General features: G+C 45.2%; 2 protein-coding genes across 9 annotated transcripts in view; one reads left to right on the top strand and one right to left on the bottom strand.

Annotated features, from left to right (window-relative positions):
• The window catches only part of POU2F1 (POU class 2 homeobox 1), a 112,261-nt gene extending 100,418 nt beyond the window's left edge, over positions 1-11,843 (top strand). For all 8 annotated transcript variants that reach the window (XM_077174568.1, XM_077174564.1, XM_077174565.1 and 5 more), the window contains one exon: positions 385-11,843. In XM_077174568.1, the coding sequence (XP_077030683.1) occupies positions 385-695 (311 nt within the window). In that variant the 3' untranslated portion in view covers positions 696-11,843. The remainder of the gene's footprint in view (positions 1-384) is intronic.
• A 607-nt stretch (positions 11,844-12,450) lies between these two features.
• Positions 12,451-25,991, bottom strand: part of CD247 (CD247 molecule) — a 47,062-nt gene continuing 33,521 nt past the window's right edge. Inside the window, 7 exon segments of the mRNA XM_054650863.2 lie at positions 12,451-14,001; positions 14,443-14,484; positions 15,677-15,733; positions 16,394-16,429; positions 17,075-17,158; positions 18,401-18,454; positions 19,613-19,719. Of these exon segments, the coding sequence (XP_054506838.2) occupies positions 13,936-14,001; positions 14,443-14,484; positions 15,677-15,733; positions 16,394-16,429; positions 17,075-17,158; positions 18,401-18,454; positions 19,613-19,719 (446 nt within the window). The 3' untranslated portion in view covers positions 12,451-13,935.

Genomic DNA, 25,991 nt, shown 5'->3' on the forward strand with positions numbered 1-25,991 from the left:
TAAAATGTTACGCTCAAGGTTACATGACCTTCTCCATCTTGTGATAGCTGTCATTTCATGTGAACCCTCATCTCAGCCCTTCCCAGTGCAAGTTGCCTGGGTGCACAGCCTCTCTGTGGCAGAAAACATAGACCAATATTGTGCCAGAAGAGCTGAAGAAAGGCACAGTGGAATTAGTTTAGCAGCAAATGAAAGATGTGTTTTAGTATCTGCAAGATCTTGTCTGATGGTTATTTGGAAAAAAAAAAAACCGCAAACAAGTGATTTAGAGAGCACACACATCAGAGAAAGGCAAATGCAGAGACCCCTTGCTTTTAGGCACATTTTGCATTGTTGCTTACTGCTAATGTTATCTCCTCCCTGCTCACCTTTCCCTATTTTTAGCTCTTGCATCCGGTGGCTCTCTTCCAATAACATCACTGGATGCAACTGGAAACTTGGTGTTTGCCAATGCTGGAGGTACCCCTAACATCGTCACTGCCCCTCTGTTCCTGAACCCTCAGAACCTTTCTCTGCTCACCAGCAACCCAGTTAGCTTGGTCTCTGCAGCTGCAGCCTCCGCAGGGGCCTCTGGACCAGTCGCCAGCCTTCACGCCACCTCCACCTCAGCCGAGTCCATCCAGAACTCTCTCCTCACAGTGGCCTCTGCCAGCGGGGCCACGTCCACCACCACTACTGCCTCCAAGGCACAGTGAGCCGGGCTGGGCTCTGCTCCAGCAGCCTGGGTCACTGTGCGCTGGGATCGGCTGCCAGCCCGGTCGATGGACTGAAAATGCCATGGGCATCCTCTCACCGTGTTGCTGGGGACAAGAGAGAGAGAGAGAGAAAGAGAGAGAGAGAGAGAAGGAAAAATATTTAAAAAAACAAAACAAAACAAAAAAAAACCAAAAAAAAAAAGGAGAAAAAAAAAAACAAAAGCAAAACAGGAAGGATTTAAAGCTGGGACAGACATTTGCCTAATTTTATAATAAACACTGTCTTTTCAGGATCGCTTCATGGATCGGAGAACTTTCTAACCAAAAATGTAAAAAAAAAAAAAAAACCACAAAAAAACTAAAAACCGCAAAAACACAAAAAAAGTGAAAGGACTACTTATCATTTCCAGCAGTCACAATGACAAGTTAAGGTGGGTTATCAGTTCAAACATAGGAAGGGGATTTCTTGGTTTTTTTGGTCTAAATATCTTTCTTTTTTAATTATCATTTTATAGGTCTGTTGTACAGGCCATTATGTCATACAAGGTGTTTATAATCGTATCAATCATGTTGGGGGTTCCTTTCTTAACTGGTACAATTTAGGCAGGCCTGTATTACTGGTGTATCTCTATTATTATTATTATGATTATTATTATTATTATTTTTATATATATAGTTTGGACGCATTTGTCTTTTGCTCCTGGATTATTTTCAGCGAGCTCCCACACCATGGGGGGAGGGTGGGGGGGTGGAGAGGAAGAATGGAGCACAAATAGACTTTCTATCCTAATCTTCTGGAAATGTTCTGAACAGTTTCCTCATCCTTGAATTTGTCTAATGCCTACTTGTAGGGGTCAGAAGAATTTATGTTCATCATTTGTGCAGGAAGCTCAGTGCAGCAGCAGAGATCATTGTGTGCAAACTTCCAGGCTGGTCTCTGCTTTGTAAGCAGAGGTAGGAATTTGCTCCCAACTGCCATTCTTCTCTCAAATATTTAGACAAAACAGCCAAATTCTGCTCTTAGCTTCGTGTGCTTGGTTCCTTTCACTTCAGAGAGTGGGATGTGACCTCCCGAGTGTGGATTGTGTGACAATACTGATGGCTCTTCTGTTCCATAGATTTCGTTTTGCTGTGCAAAAGCACACACAAATATTTAAAAACCATCATGACCCAGGCTAATTGGCAGCATTAAAGCAGCATCTAGAGTCCTAGATACCCTCTAGGTGAGTTGGTACCGGATTTCAGAAGGTCACATTCTCCCCATTCATAGCAATATTCCTTGTCTGATGCTTCCAACACTATTTAGAAGAGCTTCCTAGTAAAACAAAAAGTGCTTCTGGCTGCAAAAGACAGGAGCCAGGACTATGGGAACAGAAGGTGCCATTGTTAATGCCAACACAACAGAGCCACTCTGGGGCCTTGCACACCCCGGGCTGATCTCATATGGTCTCTGAGCTGCGGGGTGAGCGTGGCAATCGGCGCCTCTGGCCAGCGCCTGGCACTGCAGCTCACTTTTCAAGGGTGATTCTGATCTGTGGAGCAAAGGATATTTTTGTGGATGAGGAAGGAGTAATGAACTGTACAGAAGTTAGATCTGTATATTCTTAAATATACAATCCAGTGTCTGAACCAAAAAAGAAAAATGATTTTTAAAGAGAGAAGACTGGATCACTGCAATGCAGTTCACGTTAAACTTTCCATTCCTGATGGATTTAAAGGTTTCTGCCATGTGTACAAAACTAAATTACTTTTAGCTAGTAAGGGTATTAGAAGAGTCCCTTTCCCACCCACCCCCTTTTCTTTTGTCACCAGAGTGTCCTAAAATAATGAGCTGATGCAGCTATGTTCGTTTTGTTGATGATTCAGGGGGATCCTGGAGTTTCTCATCCAAGATCCGGAAGGCAGCAACTTTAAACTCCACACATGCTTTGGTTTGTGACCTGAGCATGTGGGAGTTGTGTTTGCACTCAAGTGGCAGAACCCCTTATCTCTCCCCCCACCACCATGGTTTTGCTCTGTTCATCTCTAACTCTCCACCTTCCTGTTTTACTGATATTTAAACCAATTACCCCTAAAACTTCAAAACTAGTGAACTGCAAGCAGGGAAACTAACAAATGTCCGTCCACCGTTTCTTATGTGTTTTTGATTTTTTTATGTTTTATTTTTTTAAAACTAAGCTTGAACCAAAGTCAATTTCTAGCAAGCTGCTGTACTAATGGACTAGTTTGTGTAAGTGCAGTTCAGATGCAGAGAGGCGATAGATGCTACTGACAATTTCTTTTTCATTTGTCTTTTGTTTTTATTAATTTTATATAAAAGTTGCTGCTTGTTTTTAATCTTTTTTTTTTTTTGGTTGGTAATTTGTGTTATCCTTGGGGCAGACTCTTAACTTGATTTTAATTTGTTTTCTTTTATTTGATGTGTAAATAGAATGGCAATGTCAGAGGATTGTTATCCAAGAGGTCCCACCTTTATCCCCCCAGTATGGATGAATCTCTGTATTTTTGATACGTCTCTACGTCTTCAGGCTGTGCAGGAGACTTTTAGGGCTATGAATAATACTGCAAAAATGGCAATGGCCCACAGCAAAAGCTTCAGAGCAGCAACAGGTACAGCTGGGTGAGCTTCAGGGAGGTAGGGAAAAAGTAGAAGAGAAGATGCTGGTGCCCACTGTGCTGGTCTGGAGGCCACAGCACGGTCTGTAGTTTCTACCAAAGGAATGCAAGTCCTTGGACTTGTTTTGAGTGAAGTAAGAGGATGGGGAAAACCGCAGCTGTAGCGTTTGTTCCTGACTCTGAAAGTCCCTGCTTACTTTCACGCCTGTGCAAAAGTACAATTTATCAGGAAGCTTTTTTGGTTGGGGGGGGAGACCACCGGGCTCATCTCGGATGGATTCCCTCCTCCCAAGGGTTTTGTGGTGGGTGGGGGGGGCGTGGTCCTTGCAGATATCTAGGAAACACAAAGAAAGGTGGGCCTTAAATCAGTGGAAAATCCTCTCTCCACAGTTCCAGGAGACTGTGCCATTAGCTGTCTGAATGAGTTTTCATGTCCCATTCTTGCTGGTTTGTGGTTGGGAGAGGGTCTTGTTGAGTACATATCTGGAACACTAATGCAGCTTGGATGGTTTATTTATTATAAAAATCTGCTTTTTTTCCTGACTACCTTTGCATTGGTCACATGGCTTTGGTGTGAGCACCTTATATCCCTTTCTTTACCCTCCTCTTCTCTACCCCATCACCCTATCTGGGGCCCAGATTCCAGGGAATTTCTTAGCGAGTTTTTTTTCTGAGAGAAACTGGAAACTCAGAGTAGCCACATATCCAAAAAAGCTTGGTTTTGTTTGCAGAAACTGACATAATACCCAAACAGCACATATCCTATGGCATCCATTGCCAGTGTGCTCTGATTCATTGTCCCCTAAAACATCCCTGTGACTGACTGAATGTTGTTCCTGGAGCCTGCCTTTCATCCCTATCGGTGTTTTTCCTCATGGATGCTGGCTACCTCCAGTGTTTAGGTGAAAGACAGGAATCAGACTGGCAGTGGGTGTACACCTGCCAGGTTAGAGTGCATGTGCTCCTTCAGAGAATGAAAAGAATATGAGATCATGTACCAGAATTTAGAAGAAGTTTCTTTTTTAAATCGTCATCATGCTGGCAGCAGAAATTGATGCATCTGAAAAGAAACAATAACAATTGTGTACAGACCCAGTAAATATGATCACAGGAAGTTTGGTGGTGTGTTGGAAAAGGATAATAGCATCTCTTTTTCAGACTTCCATGTCTCTGTATTTAAAGGTGAGAGGGTTGCTTTTCATAGTTGCAAGCATGTCACAGTACCCAGGCAAGAAAAGATAAGGTGAAAAGCTCTCCCTGCAGACAGGGATAGTTCAAAAAGCAAGAGATTTCCAGGAAAACAAACACAGATATGCCCGGAAGGTCAAAAACAATTTAAAGAATGGCTTCAGGAGTTGGTCTTGTAGCTTGGTGATGACATTTTTTTCTGATCTTAAGAAAAACGTGTTTTGCTTTAGCACACTTTGGCTTTAGCACACTTGGTCACCTTAGAACCCACTCTCCACTGTCACTGTGGAAGGATTCACAAACAGCCCAAAGAAAGTACACACAGCCAGGTGTGGCTGCTTCCAATTGTTACCTCTGCTTAGATTTCCTCCAGAGCATTTATTTTGTTTCTCAGTCACTGTACAACACCTGTTAGTTGAAGTACGTTTTTATCAATCACTGTGAGGTGGTGTGGATGTGACATCTCTCGGAACTGTGACCTAATGTTCAAATGCCACCTCTGTAAGCCTCACACGGGGTGCTTTGACACATTTCTGTGGCTGAGTTAGTGAAGGACACAGGAGAGTTAATTCCTTAACTCTGTGCACATTCCTGCAAAGCAGCGTTCCTTAAAACGGGAATTCCCTCTTTTTTTGTTGTTGTTGCCAATGAAGCAGCACAACCATTACAGCTGGAGCCATACCACAGATACTAAACCAAAGCAACATCTAATTTACCTTAAATATTAATTCATATTTTCTTAGATAAAGACATATATAAAGATACAGTTATCTTAAAGAGGCAGGTAGCTTCTCATGGTCATTAGAGTGTTTTAGGAGGGATAAAATAATGCATGGTCCAAACTTTCAATGATACTTGGTTTTAAACTGGAAGTTTAATATGTAGATGTTTTTACTGCCGCATTAACTTTACAAAGAGTCACTATTCCCTATTCCTGTTCTGCCTGAAATGGTTAAATGCTGTTTCTCCACACCCTGTAGCCCAGCATCCCTGTTGGATGTTGCCTAGGGTGGAGTATTACCAAAGGAATAAGCTGGCCTGCTGCTCCCCAGTGCATTTATGGCTGTCAGTTCTCACACAGCCAACTCAAATCTTTCTATTTTTGCAACCAGGACATCTGCCCTCTCCCTCCCAAAGTACTATAGCAATATAGAATTCAAGATACCTACCTTGCACAAGTTCTGCCCTTCTCACTCATTAAATCTCTTGTTGCTGCTTGTGAGTTTCTCTCTTCTTTCCAGAGGGGAGTCCCCTAAAATACTTTAAAGATATTTGACAGGGAGGATTTTTTTCAAAAACCTGTTGGCTCACAATTCACAGTTTCTTAAGATGTCCATATCTTTGTCTCCACGTTGTGAGTGGTACCTGGTTCCCTCTGTGTCAGTGCAAGTAGTTTCAGTGCTTTTGGAACGATGAAAAGCAATTCCTCTATTTGCATATCTTCACACATGGACACAGTAATGCACAAAAAAAAAAAAAAAAAAAAAAAAAAAAAAAAAAAAAACACCTTGATTTTTTTCAACTTCTCTATCTGCATTTGATCTGTCTGCCACTTCTCCCAGGATACTCCAAGTGGGGACATGCTCTGAATTTTTACCCCTGTTGGGATGCTGTTAGGAGGGCATTAGGGAGATTGCACTGAAATTACAGATAGTTTAACTGTGGGAGAAAAGACATCTTTGACTCATGTGGACAAATAAGGTCAGCATGTAGAACGTATCAGGTACTTCTTTTCTGACCAAATTCCTGAACATGAAGCAGCTACTGAGCTTTGTCTTGGGGCTGCTTTTAGGTCCATCAGTGATGCCCTGCTAAGAACCGTCCATAACTGGAATAATCTGGGCCCCCTTTCTCCCTCCCTGTCTCCATCCCTCTGCCTCTTTCCCTCCTTGCTCCTTCCCCCTCTTCCCTCAGCGAAAGGTAGCACCATACAGCTCTGAGAACAATACTTGTGGGTAGCAGCTGGCTTCTGGCACCTTCATAAAATACCTCAGCATAGCTTAGCATTGTCGCAGAACTGGTTTTAAACTGAAAAAATCAGAAGAGAAAAGCAAACTTTATAAATAGTGGAGATAATTCTAGCTGTAGAGTTTAGTTGAACTGATGGTTTATTATGATTGATAAACATGATTATGCTGTATGTATTTGAGATCCTGTTTATAGGTTACAACTTTATAGGGTCGGGTGGGGGTGGGTGGATGTTGGGGGCAGAGAAGGGGGTTTGACTGTGTTAGAAGGAAAATGTTTGCTCATAAATTTTTTTCCTTGTATCTGTCTTGCCAAAGGAAACATTTTGTCGCTCCTGGGTTTGGGATTGTTGTTTGGTTGGTTTATCTGTGGTCTAATCTGCAGCACAGCACGTGGTGGCATGCAGGTTACTGGTGGGGTTGCTGTTCAGGGTCCTTTCGAGTGTGCGCACACTTCCCTCCCTCTCGGCCTTTCCTTGCCCCTTGCTGGGATCTGAAGATGAGGCAACAACTATCGAGGAGGCTCGGGGGAGAGATGGCTGTACTGGGCTGGGATCGACCTCGGGGCTGGAAATCCGTTTCGGTTGAGTTGAGTTGCTCCAGAGCTGAACTGGGTCCGCTGTGTTTAACTCCAGGGAGGGACAAGAATGGTTGTCGCATCTTAATCTATCTGGGAGAGCAAAAGTGAAACAGGTTCCTTTTATCCCCCTTGTCTTGTTACTGAATGTAGGGCTTGTAGTGCTTGATAATAGGTGGAAAACTTTTTAAACACTTCCTTTTCTAATAGCAATGCTAATCCTGTCTAGACCAAAAACTATGAAAGAAAAAACCAAACTGAGAGAGGTGAAAGCTAACCTACTCCTAACACCTGGCTGGTCTGCCTGAAAGGGTTGAAATACTGTGAGAAGGTTGTGGGAGAGGAGCTTTGAGGCGTTGTTGGCGAGGGACCAGGTCGTTCTCCTGGCCGATGTCTCGGTGTTGCGGTGGCAGTAGCAGAAGAGCGAGTGGTTCTTGCCTTGGGAGGGTGTTGCAGCCAGCTCCGGGTGGGCTCCAAGGCTCCCTGCCCGTTTCCCCCGGGGCTGCTGGAGCGGGGGAGGAGGGCAGGGTGTGCGTGGGTGGGTGTGTGTGCGAGTGCGTGTGAGCGCCGGCTGCGCGCGGGAGCGAGAGCTGCGTTTCTAAAGGAGCTCCACTCCACTGGGGAGGGAGAATTCCCAGTGGCCTCGTAGGGAACCAAAGGCACTGATAAGTTGTCAGCTCTGCTGTTCTCAGAGCGGGTAAGAGGAAAAGCTGGGTGGGGGTTTTTTGAGCTTTGGGTCAGTGTCCCTTCCTCTAAGGACCTCATCTCTTGCGGGTACTCCCACCTTTTCTGCATGGAGTTGCATCGGCTCTGTGAAGACAAACGGTGTCTGGGGTTTGCCCAGTGCTGCAGGTCTTAGGCTGATGTTGGGATACAGTCAGGGAAAACTGTTTCTTTCCTTCAAATGTGGAAGCAGTGTAGTCCAAGGTCAGAGTCTGTTCAACGGCTTTTGCAGATGGTCTTTCTCTTAAGGGAGGGACCTTGAAGACTCCTTTCTTTGCTCCCCAAAGTAGCCTTGTACATGTTCATGTATCGTGCTATTGGGCTGAGCTGTTTTATCAGTGAACTTGGTGAGCTCTTGTGAAGAAAGGGAGGGAGGAAGGGGGAGAGCGGGTTGTCCAGCTACTCTTCCTCCGGACACCAATCGGGTTGCAGAACTTCACTGAAAGCTTTACTAATAGAATTGTTGTTCTGACATTATGTAAAAGTGGTATTAATATTGTGTGACTTTTCAAAGAGCTAGTTAGATTTATAGATAGGTAATAGGGATATTGAAGAAATGACTTCTCAAAGAAAAGAGCACTTGGAACAAAAGAAGTGGAAAACAAGGTGTGCTTTATGGAAAACAAATCTGAGGAAGGAAATGAAACAGCTTGTGGGAGGCGAGGGAAGATGATACCTTTGGCGTTCCTTAGTGCTGCTGAGGCTCAGCCCCAGAACTGGAACATACCCCCTCTGCCTTATTTCATCTCTCTACCAAACAGGACATTGTCAAGTAGCTCAGACCAAAACGCTGATCTGTCTTAAAACTGTGTCGGTCTGCTGGGGAATATTCTCTGGCAGAGCTTTACATAATACCGTAAGATACTTAATTTATCACGTTAGCTTCCCCTTCCCTCCCAAAATTGTCTTATCTGTTGTAGGCCCCACTTCAGGATTCACACTGCCTTTGGGGAATTCTGTGGCAGCAGCTACAGAAGCCCTGTTCCCTGAATGTCATAACTTCGTGTGCGTTCCAAGCCGGCACGTTGTGGTGCTATAAAACCCTGAGATTATTTAACAGTAGGAATCCCAAGACCTTAGGGAATGGCACGCCAAGGGGCAACTCGTGGAGATCGCACAACCCCCTTGAGAAACGATTTAGGAACAAGAGCACCCGTGACAGTGTCCTGAGAACAAGGCAGTTGAGACAAAACCTTTAGTTCTTCCCCCATTCACTCTCCATGTGTGTCGGCCTCTGTGACCCCGGTGCTCCCTGCGTCCGAGCGAGTCCGAGGGGAAAACGCAAAGAGAAAGACTTGGAGCTCCGGGCCGCTCCCGGCGCGTTCCCTGCCGGGGAGCCGGGCCGCGCCTCCCCGCAGCGCGGGGAAGGGAAGGCAGCGCTGCGGGGCAGGGCTGGAGCAGCTCCGGCCCCGAGTGCCCCCCGAGCGCCCGGGCAGGAGCTCCTGCTGTGTCCCCGCCGTGCCGTTGTTCCATTTCCTTCCTCTGTGGTAGTATCTAAGGCTAGGTGTGAGTAGGTGTGGGGTGTTTATCCGCCACAGGTACAGGAGCTGTCGTATACCTCATTTCTAACTCGTAACTGAGTAACTTGCTTTAACTTTCTCCAAACCCCACAGAGTTGCCAAGTCTGCCCTCCCTCCTTTGATTAACACTGAACTCTGGCCTATAGCACCCCGTGACCTGCAACCTGGGGAGTGACCCCCTAACGCCTCTGAATGTCGCTGCTTAAAAGCTACTGCAAAGTGAGGGCAAATTGCAATCTTATCTTATTTCCTTTGGTTACAAGGGGTCCTCTTGATCAGTCTGTGAATATCCACCCCCTCCCCTCCACTCTCCATGGAAAAGGGCCACCCACGCTGCCTTTTCCCACCTCAGAGCCACGCTGAGCTCCAGGGCCAGGAGGCACTCTCAGCCCAGTGCTGCATACATGCTACTCACTTTTTAACATGACCAAAAAAACAAAAAAAAAAAAAAGGAAAAAAAATAGAAATCTCCAAATACTTAATTTTCTTCTTTATTATTTGACAATCCTGTATCCCTTCCCCACTCCCCAACCTGGCCAGAAGCTGCATCCTTAACCCGGTCCATCTTTATTTGAATGTAGTTCCCCTACCCCCATGGGAAAGAGAAGCTTTGTCAGGTCACGGTGGCTGCTATAAGTCGGGAGGGGGCGGTTTCTTTGTTTTGTTTTGTTCTTTTAAAATTTCCAGCCAAAACCAAAGATTTCCTAATGATTGTATAAACTCAAAACAAACAAACAAACCAAAGACAAAGGGCGTCTTCAGCACCAAGCCCACCTGTGAGGCCGGCCTGGCCTGGGGCTCCAGAACAGCCCGGGCAGCAACTCCCGGCCCCAGGGTGAGATCTGGGACACAGGCTGGGAAGGGAGGCCGGGGCTTCGCAGGTGGGTTAAGGAGCTGAAGACTTGGGTGCAGGATTGGCTGCTCTGCTGGGTGCTTTAACCCTCTGGGGGCTGGGTGATGTTGATTAATACACGCTGAGGTGCACTTCTGAGCTTCCCCCCCCTTCACTGCTTGGAAGAGGCTGTCCTGTTGTGAGAAATCCCTGAAAGAAGAAGAAGCAGCTTTTCATTTCTCCTCTAGTTCCTTTTTTCTAGATTTCTTTTATTTTTGCAGCACCACTGTGCAACTATGCATTGTATTTCTCAACCTTTTATGCTAGGTAGATGCCTGTGACTTTTTAACTTTTGGGGGGGGATTGCAAATGGAGGAACTTTTTACATGGATCTTTTTAATCTCAGTTGATTGGGGGGTGTTTGGTTCTAGGGTCAGACAAGCTCTATCCCAAAGCAAAATCCAAATGTTAATATTATTAGCCTGATGCAGATACCAAAGATAATTTCTTTCCTGCAGAACCTTAGACTTGTGTATTAAGTACGATTACCCAGCACTTGCATTAGTCTAACCTCAGTAATTCCAAAGCTTAGATGTATATTTTGGTATATTTCTGGGATATTAAAAAATTGTCGTTTAAATTCTTGTTTGTTTCAGTGTAATGCTCTTAAAGTCATAGCATGGAGATAACTGAACTTGTCCTATTCTTAGTAGTTTGAAATAATAGTATTTTTGTATGTTTTGGGTGTGTCTATGTATGTATTAACATAACGGTTTTCACTGCCTAGGTGTTCATAAATAATAATAAAAGAAAAACCAACTACAAAGGGTTTTTAAACTGTACATAATATTCCGTGAGGAATTTCCACCAGACCGCCAATTTGGATTGCATTTTCACTGATGGCCGCTCCCAACTGGGATTCTTTCTTTCTTTTTAAAGAGACAGCATGTTCTTTTGTTTTCCCCACTGACCTGAGGTTCTTTCTCAGTGCAAAGGGGGTTTCACTGTTTTTAAGGGGTGGGCCAAAGAGGAAGTAGCTTAAATTCTGTTTTAAAAATGTATTTACAGTGTTAGTTTGAAAACTACCCCTTTGTATGAAGAATTGGGAGTGGAAAACCAAGCCTTTTCTTCTAAATCTGATCATAATTTTCAAAGAAATGAGAATTTGTGAATGTCTGTAGTGTCTGGGCAGTCCCTTTTTGCTTTCTTTTCTAAATAAGACAAGTTTTTGGTCCTAATGGTTTCACTGCTCTGTGCAACTGCCTGCTTACACTGGCTGGGAGGTTTTTTTTTCCCTTGGCCTTCCTCATACACTGCATTTATACACTTGAGGTCAGCAGAACACTTGAAATCAAGGGCCATTGTGGGAGTACCCTACCCAAACGCAACCCAAGCTTTTCTGGAGACTGAAATGTGAGAGTCCCACACATTTCAAAACCTTGCTGATCACACTAAGGGTGAGGAGGAAGGCGAAATGCTGTCTCTTTAAAGATGTCCTTTATTATTATTATATTATTATTATTATTATTTTCCCAGTGGTTGCCTACAGATAGCTGTAGGCATTGAGAGATTGTGTAGATTACAGTAAATCAGAATGAAAAGGTAGATTTTGTGTAGATGCATTTGTCTGCTGTAATTTTTTATATATATTAAACTTACTGTAATTGTACAGTTCATTTCTGTTGTAAACATCATTAAACCATTTTCCAAGTGTTTTAACATGTATGCACTTGTTCATAGTTTTTAAATGTGTCGGGAGAGGCTGATTGCTCTTCCCCTATGGATCAGACTGGGCCAGAAGATTGATCTGGTGCCCTTTGTCTTCTCAAACTGGAGGAGAGCCTGGGTTTTATGTACTCTGCTTGAAGCTTTTGTTCTAATTCTGTATTTATCAGCTCCTCTCCCAAAAGCAGAAACAGCTTCAGTTGCTTCCTGAAGGCAAAGAGGAGACTCAGCTCAACCCCACAGTGAGTGGCCCCAAAACCAGCGTTGGATGCTTTTTGAAATCAAGGTATCCATTGATATATAAAGAGCATAAGGTGATTTTTCCCCCCACAAAGAATTTCATTCCTATTGTTTGGTGGTTGGTATTTCACACTGCCAAAGCTTGTGGCTTCTACATCTTGCAGATACAGTTATGGTGATTTAAAAAGAGAAAGCTGTTTTCAGCACTCTTTGTTCTTGCATCGAGTGCTTTGCAGCATAACTTTACTGTAATTTTCAGCTCAGCTGTCTCAGTTATCACCCAGTTCTCTCAATTTTTCTTGTCACTGCAGAGAACAGTAAAGGATCTAGGAACTTTTTTTTTGCAAGAAGCATTCATTACCATGTCTCAGTTTACTTTTTTTTTTGCTTTAATTTATTGCAAATATTCTTTAAAAGCTACAAGCACCTACTGCAGGTACAGTTTTACTGCTTAAAGAAGTAAAACTGCCTTGGAACTTGCATAGCACCCATTTCAGCAAGTTTTTCTGCTGCTAACCCACCCAGTCCCTGGAAAGAAGACATAACCTCATTTGGCCCGCACCCAGAGCAGCAGCTCTTGTTCCCACAGCCTTGCTTTAGCTCTGCTTCTTCTGTGAGGACTGGTGAGATGGCTTGGTCAGCTCCTGAGTTGAGGTGAAACACCCCTGATGTTGCTGGGCTGGATTTGTCCTTGCTGAATTCCTCCAGCCTTCCCTGTGCAGGCTCGTGAGGCACGGGCAGAACTGAGGCTGCAGCAGCAGGAGGTGAGTGTCCCTTTGATTCCTGGCTTTGGGGCATTTTCCCAACAGCCCATCCCAGCTTGTGGGACGTGTGTAGGAGCTCCAGCTGGAATCCTGTCCTCCTCAGCTTCCCTGGGAGATGGTGCTGCTGGATGCAGGCTGGTGCAGACAGGCTGAACACCTCAGGTAAGGAGCTCGTGCCATTCCCACTGCTGCTCCCTACACACACACACAGGGCTGTGGCACTGTTTTATTAATTCATCAAAAACACATGACATTATTGAGCTGGTACCTCCTTGGAATGATACCTGCACCTTTTAGAGGCAGCCTCATGAGAGACTGGGCTGGCAACTGCATTTATGTTGGCTTTTGTACAGTTTGTTGTCTGGAAGTGATAATAGGGGCACCCATCTCCTTGTTTTCTTTGTTTTTCTGCCTTCAGAGAAGTCTCTCACTCAGCTTACCTGGCTCATATTTATGGATGAGTGGCAGTGCCATTGCTTGATCTTTTTTTGGATATTGGTGTTCATTTTCTTCCTACTGGAAAGCTGGCATTCAGCCTCTCTGCTTCACTATGGTAACATCATGTCACTCTTTATAATTAAAGAAAAAAAGTTGCCCTCCACTGAAGCAGGTTTTTAAAGGCAAAATTTAAAGCAAAAAGGGCGAAATAGTCTTATAGTCTTAAGATAAATACTACAGGAAGTAAATACAGTAAATACAGTAAATCTTTGCAAATTGTTTAAATGCACTAAAGCCATAATTCCATGTCTTAATACTCAGGAAGACCTATGGAAATAGCTGTGATTGTTAGAAAGTGTGGTCTGGTCCCCACAAACCTGACCAAAAAAAAAAAATCAGCCTAATACCCCCTATAATTGAAAACAACTTTACAGATATGTACATTCTAATAGCAGAAGCAGTTACATAATTCAGGAGGAGAGAGAGAAGGAAAAGGCCAGGTCCAGGTTCTGTGCACCAAGCAACCCAAGGAGGTTCTTGCACAGAGAAAACACACAGTGCTTGTGTTGGATGAAAAAGGCTTTCCCCCCTCTCCTCCCCAAAGCAGGTGGGCATCTCTCACTCTTGCCCATCCCCTCTGAGGCTCCCACCTAGCGAGGGGGCAAAGGCTGCATTTGGAGAGCATCATAAGTGTCCTTGGTTGCTGCACTGAGCCCCTGAAAAAGAGAAAACCAGAAAAACAGGTGAGGGATGAGTGTGAGTGCTTACTTCTTCCTGGCTGACTGGCAGCAGCAGGATGGCAGGGGCTCACTCAGGAGCAGGAGTCTGATTTTTTTCCCCCTACAGAGGTTTTTACTCCTGAGTGATTCTTTAGTTTTTGTGTGCTATAAATAGCTATTACTTACCTGAAGGCAAGGTACATCCTGAATAATGGTGATGAAAATATGACTACAGCAAATCATCCTAACTGGTTCTGCAGATCTTTGGAGTACGTTTTATTTGTGTATTATTAAGAGCTAACTGATGCTAGAATGTGCATCCATAATTAAATGAACAGACATAAAATCATCATAAAATCACTTCTCTGTGCCTCCCTGTGAGTGCCATTGGATATCCAACCACAGGTGAGGGGAGCAGCTGTGGGAGGTGGTGCCTACCTGGTAGAGACCTTCATTGCCTTTGCCTCGCCGCCTCTGCTGCTTTGGGAAAATAAAACAAGCATAGACTGATTAATGGGTGCCTTCCTGATTATGCAGAAAGAAAGAAGCCCCTGAGTTCCCCCATGCTGTACTGAGGGTACAGGATGTACCAGCTGTGCATGGCTTGGACTCTGCTCTGCACAGGAAAGCACCTGCTAAGTCTGGACCAGCCCTGACATGCTGCAAGGGCTGTTAAGGAGAAAATAGAGAGGATAGAAAATAAAAACAAATTGGTTTCGTTTGCTGACATATTTTCCTGTCATACTGTTAGAATGTTGCTATTTCTTTGATTCATTGTATGTATAGAGATTTGGCAGCATTTCTGTAGACACTGATTATTTAGTATTAGATTGTATCACAAATGTGTCAAGGAGTAGTACTTGTTACAGTTAAAATTGCAGCAAGCTATTAAATGATCATATATTTGGAAAGGGACAAGGGCTTTGGTGTTCTCGTCCCTCCAGAAACAGAAACATTCAAAAAACATGGTGCAACTTTATAACCCCATAGCTCAGAGACACAGCTTGACTCTGGCAGAGGAGCATTAGACTAAAAAAGGGGAAGATATTAAATGTTGGCGTTGCTTCAGCATTTCTCAACACTAAACTTTGTTTTGAAATGCCCCTTTTTTCATGTGTCAGAAGGAAATGAAAGGTTTTATATATATATATATATATATATATATATATATATATATATATGACACTTTGACATAAAATAGAACCTGTGTAGGTCAGAGCAATTTTTCATTTTGCCATAAACAAGTGTCCCCAGATGGTTTTTTTTTGACACAAGCCCTCCTCCCCCAGCAGTTTGTGCACAGAGCTAAAAACTCTCAGCTGTGACTGATATGTGCCTTCTTAAACATTTGAGAGCAGAGCTGTGGGAAGGAGGACATTTCCCCTATTCCTTGTCTGAAGTCAGGAACAAGGAGGGGCTGGCACGTGCTCTCCTGATCCTGGAACACCAGCCAGCCTCAGCAGCCCGTGGAGGGGAAACCATAAACCTGCAGCTCCAAACTGCTCTGGAGAAACATGCCCCAAAATCTTCCAGTGCTGCTGGACCATTGCAGCACTTGACACCAGACCTTCCTTCAGCCCCCCCAGCCAGGGCAGCTGTCAGGGGTTTTCTGGCCAAAAGCTGAAATGTTTTCTGTTGCCATGTTTTCACCAGGAAGGAAAATAAGACTCACCTCTCCCTTCATTCCAATCTCACTGTATGCCTCACCCATCTTGTCCTTCTGCAGCGACTGCAGACAGAGAGGGGGAAAGAGTCAGTGTGACAATAGAAAAGCCAAGGCAGCCCCTGGGTAGCCACATTTAAAACCAGCTGAACTCAGAGTGTCTCATTCAATAGCAGTGGAGGTCTTGGAAACAAGCTCATTCCTCAAGCACCAAGGACTCAGAAAGACCCAAGTTAAGATGTGATAATCAACATTCCTGTATCTGTGCTTCGGAGCACAGACCCATCACGTTTAGCCAGAGTCAAACCAATTCCATCAAGAGGTTCCTAAGCAGCCCCTCTTGGATGCACTGGTATTTGGCCTTTGCCAGAGAGCAGTCACAGGGCTGGAGTCCATGCACAGGAAATACTGCAGCAGCAATCACATGGGATGCAGCTTGGTTAGTCACTAGCATTAGGCATTAGCAGGTATCTTGCTCCAAGTTCTTTTCTACATCTCCCCAGTGTTTTGCTCCTGTCACTCAAAAGTGAGCAGAAATTTTCTAGCAAAAACAGAGTGTCTGCTGGGAAGAGTTGGGTGGAAGGGAAGAGAAGTCTTGAAAAGCAGCTGTTGAGTTTTGAACCAGAGCTGAAATTGGGTGGCAGGGGGGAAAAGTCTCCTATAAAACAGAATCTCCTGTTCCCAGCCATCCCTCCCTCTCTGCCCTCTCCAGAGTGCTCTACTCACAGTGTAGACAGTGTCCTGAGGGTTCTTTCTCCTCTGCTGTAAAACAGAAGAAAAAAGTTGCCCATACATTGCACTACCAGCATCCCCCATGTGATTATGCATTTGCTCCATGGCACAGCTGTGGCTCTATGGACTTTCCCTGCCCATTCCAGTCCATCCTGCCTCCACCTGTAAGGCTCTGTTCAGACAACTTGTTCTGGGAGAAATTAATTTCACTTTAGCAATTGGTAAAACTTAGTTCTTCTCTGCTCAGCCCCTACAGCTGTCACCTGCTGATGCAGGAGGTTTTCCCTCCCTTTTCCTTTGAAAGTGATGGGCCGTGCAGCACAAAGAGTTGTTTTGGCTGCTGCTCTGCTTTGTGGGCGCTTGTTTGATGGCATCAGACGCAGCGAGCTCTGTGAAACACCCACCGCTGCCGGGCCTCCTCCGCATCCGCCCCGGGCCCGGGTGTCACTTCCCACCCCGACGGCTGCGAGCTCCCAGCCCGGCGAGGGGCGCAGAGATCAAAGGGGAGGGGGAGCTTCGCTGCTGCCCCCCGCGCCGCCGGGGTTACGACACAAATCGCGTCGTTCCCTCCCCAGGAAGGCGCTGGGGTGGCTGCCTGTGTGAGCAGCGCTGTGACACGGCGTGGGAGGAGGCACCAGATCAAAGGACAGAGGCGCACATGTGCCTGGAGGTTACCTGGTGTCTCCCGCCCAGCTCGGGGTCTGCTCCTCGCTTTCCTCCCAGAACATCGTAATCGTCTCTGTGCCCGCGGGAGAGTTTCTGAAACGGGAGAGATGGACATCGTGATCATGAGATAAGAACAGATCTTAGAAAAGAAAGGGAACCCAGCTCAGCTCACAAGGACTATCATTGAACTAGAAATTCTTTTTACGCCCTAATGCAACTGTCAACAGCAATGTCTACATTTAAGCCATGGAAATGACACAAAACTGCAAGCTGTTGCATCAAGCACCTTTCCTAAGTGGAAATGAGTTGAAAACCAGAGAGCATGAGGGGGAGGGACTCTGACTTTCATACTTTCTCTCCCACAGGAGAGCGAAGAGCCACGACCTTCATTTTTCTTGCAAGAGCTGTTCATCTAAATTTGCATCAAGGAGCTACAGAAATTTTATGCCCAACACAAATCTTAGCTGGAAAAGGTTACCTTGCACAAGGGCAAAGGAGAGATTTCAGGTCAAAATAACACAGCTGACAGAGCACTACTTGAAAGGTGACGGGCTACACTTAAACTGAAAAGAAATTGCATTAGTGTTCAGACATTACAGAGTTAAACAGAACTCATCACAGGATGTGGCTATGGTCAAAAGCGTGAGAAAAAAAATTAAAAGACATCTAGACATAGCAAAAATAGCTCGAGTTTAATGCTGCCATGAGTGGGCAATTTAGTGAGGAGGCTCAGGCAGGGTCTTTGTCCTCTTTCACTGCCTAAAGACGCTGCCCTTGGTCAGGGCACGGGACAAGGCATTTCTCTGGTATGATCTGGTACAGCAGGGCTTCCTGCGGGGCAACAGGAAAGCTTGGGAATGGAGGCACAGGGCCTGTGTGGAGCTCAGGCTCCACACACTTGAGAGTGGATGAGCTGCAGGTGCAAAGGCAGCTCCACAGCATTCCTTGGCATTTGCCCTTTGCCCAGCCCACATCAAACAGCAGCAGCAATGGGGACAGTGCCTGCACACACACCCAGAGCTCTCACAAACCTGTTTGTTCCATGGAGCAGCACAGCAAACAGCCTGGGCTCCTGCCAACCTAGAGCTCAGTGGGCCAAATCAGGAACCAACAGCCCCAAGAGCTCTCCAGCATCTGGGCAGAGTGGTGACACCAGAAGCTGTCCCTGCGAGGTTTTACCTTTCCTGCACACATGTACAGCCTACTCATCAAGAGTACTACTACATGAGCCTACTTTTTGGCTCACCCAAAGCTTTTCTGACCAGCAGCCAGTTCAGTCTCTGTGCCCCACAATCTGGATGGTGGATTAGGGAACAAGGACCAGCAGTTACTCACGTTGTACACGTCATCCTGGCCCGCTTGCAGCTGGGGTTCAGAGGCCTGGCTGAGCTGCAAGAGAGACCATAGAGACCATTCCATGAGCAGAGACACAGTGGCTCCCCTCAGTCCTTTCATTCCCTCTCTCCTACCAGTTACCCTCATCAGAAACAGGGCAACCCACAAGCAGCTCCCTGTGTGGCTACAGGCAATGCAAACCCCTGCTGCAGCAGCACTTTTATCCACACAGCAGCCTGCCCTCAGCAGCCAAGTCGTTTTATTTCACATAACACCAGCTCACAAACTTCTGAGTTTGTTCCCTATGCACCTGTCTCTCCATTCTCTTCCTGTCCTAATCTTGTGCCTCCCTGGGACTTTGGTTCTCCCGCTGCCTGCAAAGCTGTTGGGCTTCCTGCAGGGAATCCCTGCACCCCTCAGGAGCAGCACGTGGCTTGCAGGGCTCTGGTGCCACCCCAATAAGTTGAAGTGAGTGGCAGCTAACAAAGAGGTAAAGGATTATCCCTTCTGTAGCTGCTCTTTGGCTCAGCTGCTCACAATAATTATGAGAAATCAATTGCTAAGCCAAAATTTCAGTAAAGAAGGGCAGTTTTGGATCAATGAGAGCAGCTGCTTTGTGTTGTAGTGTTTAAACAAAAACCCTGTCAAACTACATTCTGTATTGATTTACTCTTTTTGAGTTATTATCACATTCAATTCTTTATTAAAAGTAACCTTCTAGCTCAGTCTATATTTAGGCATAGAATCACGTTTGTAACAATTACTCAAGTCCTCTCCTGTGGTTGGGTTGTTGCATCATCACACTCATAGTATCAAAGATGTCTGAATTGTTGAGACATTTTAATACATCCTTCACAAGCTTGCCATTTTCCCTATATTTTCTGTGTATCCCCTCCTCTCTTTCCAATGACAAAGCAGGAGAAAAAAAATCCACGTTACTCTTGATCAGTCACTTCCCATCTACAAAATCCAGAATCTCTGATGTATCCATAAGTGTAACATCAAAACACTCTCATATACTCTTTGGAAAGAACTGCTTTAGGTTGCTCAAGTGGACACCAGAAACAGAGGGGGAAAAAAATAAAGAAAAAGAGAGAAAGAAAGCAAAAGAATAGAAAGGTCTCATTCCAAGAGATGGTTCCCCTCCACTCCCACTTTCCAGCCCAGCTTACACCACCAAATCCAAATGGATCTTTGTTGGGTTAGACTGACCTTTGCCTTCACAAAAAGGGCTGTCATGACCACTGCATAAATGAAGAGGAATCCATCCAGCATGTAGCAGAGCCTGGGATCTGTGAGGCCAAGAACTGATGCAGCATCTGCACAAAAAGATCAGGCACATCAGCAAACAAAGTCACTTGTGTCACTGGGTGCTTGGCAGCATAAATGTGGCAGCGCTGCATAGCACTCCATGGAAAAAATAATAGCCAATGTGAGGGAAACACTGCCCCTTGGCAAAGGAGATGGAATTCTGAATAGAAGAATTTTAGGATTAATCTGGTCAAAAAGGACCGTGGCAAGTCCAGCCTTCTCTCTGAACAGGTTCAGTTAAACCAGACTGTGCAGGACCCCAGCCAGCTGAGAGTACCTCCATGGACAGAAATGTCTGCAAGCTCCCCCAGCCAACATAGGACCAGTTCATTTTCTGGGAAAACTCAGCAGCATCTCCTGCAGGGATTCATGACTGGGCCTGGTTAATGCTTCCTTCATCAAGTGTGTGTGAGAAAATGCATTGTTTGGACAAAATTTTAGGGGAGGGCTTCTCAATTCTGCACTAAATGTAAAGAAAGATTGACACCATCACATTTAATGCTCCAAGAGTAACTTGAACCCATTGCCCCTCATGTTTTCCATGTGACTCCTAAAAAGGGAGTCTCCATCTTTTCAGCTACCATTTAAATATTTATACACTGACCACATCCAGCAGGACATGTTAATATGGTTAGGTTTCAGCAGATAAACCTGATAAAATTGCCCCTGTATCAGTTAATAAAGATGTAGAAAGTTCACAAAGTATAGCTAAAAAAATCAAAGGCTAAGTAACTATAGATCCAATATGCAGCTCCATGTCCATCCCCCAAGGAAAAGCTGTATTGCACAGTTATATAAAAAAACAAAGAAACAAATGCCTTAAAATTAATCTGAGTTGTGCTTTGTGCAGATTTGAAGGGAGTTCAAAACAGAAAGACAAAAATTATCAATAACCTGAAAAGCCCTTTGATGAAGATAAACAATCACTGTTCCCTCTGACAGCCACACACACCCAGAAAAAATACCACAGAGTAGATTTGTTTGTTTGTCTGAGCTAGGAGCTTGCATTCATTTTTTTTCCCTAAATCATGCATTTAGAAACAAATCCATAGAAATAAATTGAGATCCTAGAAGGTTTTCCTTCTTCTCCCTCTTTTTCTGTCATTTAAAAAATATGGTTCAAGCACTTTATGAAAAATACCCTTCACCACATTTCCTCAGGACTATAAAATTTCATTTATATGGGGTAAACAGAGACAGAGAGATTACATTATTTTCCCAACATTGTATATAAAGCCAACAAACGAGCTGAGATTACAGTCCCAGACATTTTCTTCTAAACAGTTCACAGGACAATATTTTACACCAGCCTGGAGGCATCTGAGATGCTGCTGAAAGCAGCATTTCTGTGTACTCTTTGGGTATCCTGGCCCTGAATCCCCTCTCCTGGTACCAAAGCCAGGCACATTCACACAATCATCTCAAGTCCAGTATTTCTCCGGCACTAATAAAATCCCCAGACCAGGAGGAGACATAGAGGACTGTGGAGGAGATGCCAAGAGTGCAGGGGATTTAGCTGTGGCCCTGTGCCAACCACTGTCATCCCTGGCTGACTCTGCAGAGCCAACCAAGTGCCCACAAGATGCTTGTGTGGGGCAGCCTGGCCCCCAGCATCCCAGGTAATGGATTAGAGCTGTTCAGTGAGGGAAGGCCTGCTGCTCTGGCTGTGATTGTCCCTGGAAAAACATGTTTTGAGACTATGACAAAGTCCAATGTTTAGGGAAAAACCCACTAAATTGAATAGAATTATTAGGGTGGGAAAAGAACTCTGATATCATCAAGTTCAACCTTCAGCCAAATACCACCATGCCCACTAAACCATATTGTGAAGTGTCACATCTATTGATTTTTTTAACATTTCCAGGGATGGTGACTCCACCATTTCCCTGGGGAGCCTGTTTCAATGCTTAACCACTCTTCCAGTGCAGAAAATTTTCTTCGTATCCAACCTTCAAGCTAGTGCAGCTTGAAGCCACTTCCCCTTGTCCTATCTGTTAGGTTGTGTTATTTCCTTCCTTTATACGTTTGATTTCTGTATTCTTAAACAAAGCAAAGTGTACAAAGCACTTTCTAAATAATAACCTTTGAAACAGGGTTCTGGACTAGAAAGTGAGAGAGAAAAAGACAGAAGGTACAAAGCCTATTGAAAGAAAGGTCAAAGAGGTAGGAAGCACAATGGGCAGTTGAAACAGTTACCATCTATTCGGGTGAACAGGACCCGTTTAGGTTTTTAGATCGCCAGAGGAGGGGTTATTGGCTCTTCAAAACACAAGGCCAGTCCCTTAGGCACCACCAAAATGTGCTTTCTGTCCCTCATCAGCCATGGTCTGGGGGCTGAGGCCAAGGTCACAGCAGATGAGATGGGAGCTGGGCAGAGAAAAACATATTGCCTACACCTGGAGCTCTGTCAGCACCTGCGCTTCTGCTCCTGAGATGGTTCTTCCCAGCACCACCTCCTTCCAAAGCCTGGACTTTTTTTCCCCCCTTTTCTCTGCTCCCACCCAGCAATGCAGCCCTGCTCTCCTCTGTGCCTGGGCACTCTCTCCTGCGGCTGCAGGTCCCTGCACTCCCACATGCGGACACGAGGCTGGCATCTCCCCAAAGCAGCTCTGCAACAGCCCCTGTAGCCTTTTACTTTCTGAAGCATGGGTGAAGAAAAAAGAAAAAAAAAGGCAATTCAGAAGTGCTGCAGACAGCAAGTGAGAAAAAGGCAGTGGTGAGAGGCCGAGAGCAGCCCCAGAGCCAAGGCAGAGGAAGCCTGGGGCCAGCAGGGAGGCTGCACTGCGGGCGCCCGCCTCGAGAGCCCTGCGTGGTTTCACAGCTTCAAGCCCCGGCTCAGGGCCAGCAGCAGCTCTCCTGCACAGGGCAGCAAACTCAGCTGCAGCCACCTGCCCACACTGCCTGCTGCTCCAGTCCTGGAGAGACACAGGGAGTCCCAGAACCACATCCAGTCGTGCAAATCGTGACACGAGGGAGGGATGCTGCACCCCAAAGCTGGCTGGGGTCCAATCCACAGGGCTGGCCCAATGCAGGCAGTACCAATGGGGACCAGCTGAACTGAATCACTGGAACATGGCCTGGGCCCTTGAAGCGTGCCAGAACATTTCTTTTTAACAGGATTCTCCTCCTCCAATGCTTTTAGTGTGCGCCTGGATTGGGTTAGACCATGATTCCTGATAATAGTTTGAGAAATACAGACCGTAAAAGCTGAATTACTTGTAAATCCAGATCACATCTGTCTACCATAAATTTTTTTCTCTCCCATGGGCCTTATTAAGTGATTCATTTAAGAGTTTTACTTTTAGGGGTTAGCAAAATTCAGTAACACAGCCGTAAATGAAGCGTTTTATCTTCCTGGAAACCGAGTTTCTCAGTGAAGCCCATGAAAACCAATCCCAGCACAAGAGATTTATTGATGCAACTGTGGTTAAATACAAAGGTGTTTAAAGGCAGATCCTGCAGGACCTTCTCCCAACAGCCCAGAACTGCCTGAGCTGCTTGCTGGGCAGCTTTTCTCAGACACCACCATCTTCCACCGGCAGTGATGCCTGTGACTCTGGATGATGCTGGGTGTGATGGGTCTTGCCTCAGTGCTGCTGTCTGAGAGCAAAATTCTGAACCCAAGAGAGCTCCCTGGGCTCAGGGCAGAATGAGGAAAGAGATGAGTACCCTGCATGGTGCTTCTCTTCAAGTGTACACAGGCCTGCAGCTGAAAGGACAGCCCAGACTAAACGCCTACAAGTTAGCCAGCTAAAATTATTACATTCTTTATGAACAGGATTATTTGTATCTGTCATGGGGTTTGTTTCTATTTATATTTTTCTATGGGTTTGACTCATAGACAGAAACAACAAGCAAGCCTGTGACCCTCCACGGCTGAAGAAGCAGAGGCCAATTCTCCTTCACTTGCAGAAGGCAGAGGCTCAATTAATTTGTCATCAATATTCCATCACATATTTGTGAAACACAGCATGGCCCAAAGCAAAGCTGTACCCTTGAAGTTCAGCATTAGAGTTCATTGTTGTTGGAGGAAACTGCTGATACGATCAGGATTCAGGTTACAAGACCAGTTTTGGGCAGCCCAAATAGTTACATTTAAAAAGGAAGGTATTTTAGGCCATTAGCTTCCAATTTTTTACACCAATGAGTGTTAGTCGTATGGAAAGTCAAGGTAAAGTGCTTTAGGATTCCTGCGAGCCCTTCCTACTCCTTTTAGGATCCCTTTCAGGGAGGCACTAACACAAAGTTCAAATAATTCAAGTTTTCCTCTGATTTATTTGGAAGAAATAGAATCAAAAGAAGGAAAATATTATAATACTACATGGGATTAAACATTGGTGTTCCTGCCCATGGCAAGGGGTTTGAAACTAGATGATCTTTAAGGTCCTTTGCAAGCCAAATTTTTCTACGATTTTATGATCTTCTAGCACATCATGGAATAAAGACTCTAATAAAAAAAAAATCCAGGGTACTGTAACAGGAGAAAGACAAGTAGATCTCCAGCTGCTGTTTGATATGTGGGAAGAGGAAACATATCTACCTTTTCAGTCTGAAGGTGGAGAAGATTAACTTTGAATATATAATTAAACAAGGCAGCCTTTCACCCTCCAAATCCTTCCAGAGCCTCGTCAGAAACAGAAAGGAGGGGAGTGCCTTGCTCATCTCTGGAAGGGGACTCCTTGCTTCATCAAAACAGTCAGTCATTCTCAGAAAAAGCAACTGCTTTCACTTCTCACTTGAGCAAGGACTCGGTGCAAAGGGCTTTCCTGAAGCAAGCCTGGTGTTGCCTCCTAGAGACAGCCAACCATGCACAGGGCAGCTGCAGACACGGATATCCAACAAGCTGGGCTGACAGCTGCAAGCTGTGCAGCTCTGTCAGCTTTTCTAGGGGTTTAGATTAGGCGCAAGTGCTTTTACTAGACCCATCTTCATCAGGGACAGCAAAAGTTTAATCCAGTTAATGCAAAAGGTGTTCCCTGCTGTAAATTTTCTAGTGTTTAATTCAATCTGGTGTTAAGTGTACAAAGAGGCAAGAATTATTATTCAAATGCTTCTAGGTCACTTAGCCTTTCCCTTGCCCTACCAACTCTGCCCCACAGCAGTAACTCACCCCAGAGTGATTTACTATCAGGTGCCCTTTTCATTCCAGCTCCTACAACCCCGTGCACACGATGCAGGACCACATAAGAGAATTGAGCCTCCTTGTCCCCCTGGGAATCCCAAAGAGACTTCACAGCTGCAAGGCTGGAGGAAGACACACCGAGCCAGGCACAAGATGCTGCTGATCACAATCAGATGTGTTCCTCTGCTCAGTGAGCACTTCTCAGAGTGGCAGACATTTCTCTAAGTACTTTAATTGAGCATTTTTAAGTTCGACTTTACAGCTAGCTCATGGCTCCAATAATCAAATCTACTGGTAACAAGAAGAACAATTCCCAACCAGGAGATTTATAAGGCATTCCCACTTGCTTTTATCCTAGTTTCAAACTTCCAAAAGTCATTAAGCCCAGGTGGGCTGTCCCACCTGGTGGGGAATGGTGGGAACTGAATGCAGAGATGCACAGGCCCAGCAAGAGCCTCTCCAGGGCAGGTGTCCAACCTGAGCTTGATTGCAACTGCCTTCATTTGCTGCAAGCAGAGCAGTAAAAAAATCTCTCACAAGAACACAAGCAAAGGGCGGAGGTGCTGGAGGGAGAATTACAGCTACAAGGAGGCCATTTACAGAGAGCAGTCAGCCCACGAGCAATTCCTTCCCCTGCAGCCAACATGCACCAAAGCTGGGACAGTGACAGGAGCCATCCCTGATGTATGCTCAAAGCCATGCCTGGACACTCATTGCTGCTAATCCTACTGGAATCTAATCAGGGGTTTTTTTTTTTCCTTTTTCTGGGATCAATTTTCACCTGAACTCACCAGCAGCACCAGATCTAACCAGTGCCAAAAGAGCCAGAGTAAGGAAGGACACCAAACCCCCAGCAATGGAACCATCCACTTTTCTGTTAAGTTCATAGCAACACTTGTCAAAACCCAGGTAGCTGTCACTCAAGTATTTCAAAACATTTCTCATACAATGTTTTTCAGCAGATAAATGACTGAATCACAGGGAAGGTAGACATACAAGGTGGGAAAATGGTGGAAGGCTGCAAGATTTACTTTAGCAGGACAACTAGGAGCAGACTGTTTTAAGGCTAGCAAAGCCTCAAGATATTTTCACTGCAACATCCACTTACAACGAGGTTTCTGAGGGTGAAGAAATTCCTGGTGAAGCTTGGTGTCAAGG

This window comes from Agelaius phoeniceus, chromosome 2 (assembly GCF_051311805.1).
Source record: "Agelaius phoeniceus isolate bAgePho1 chromosome 2, bAgePho1.hap1, whole genome shotgun sequence".
Taxonomy (NCBI): Eukaryota; Metazoa; Chordata; class Aves; order Passeriformes; family Icteridae; genus Agelaius; species Agelaius phoeniceus.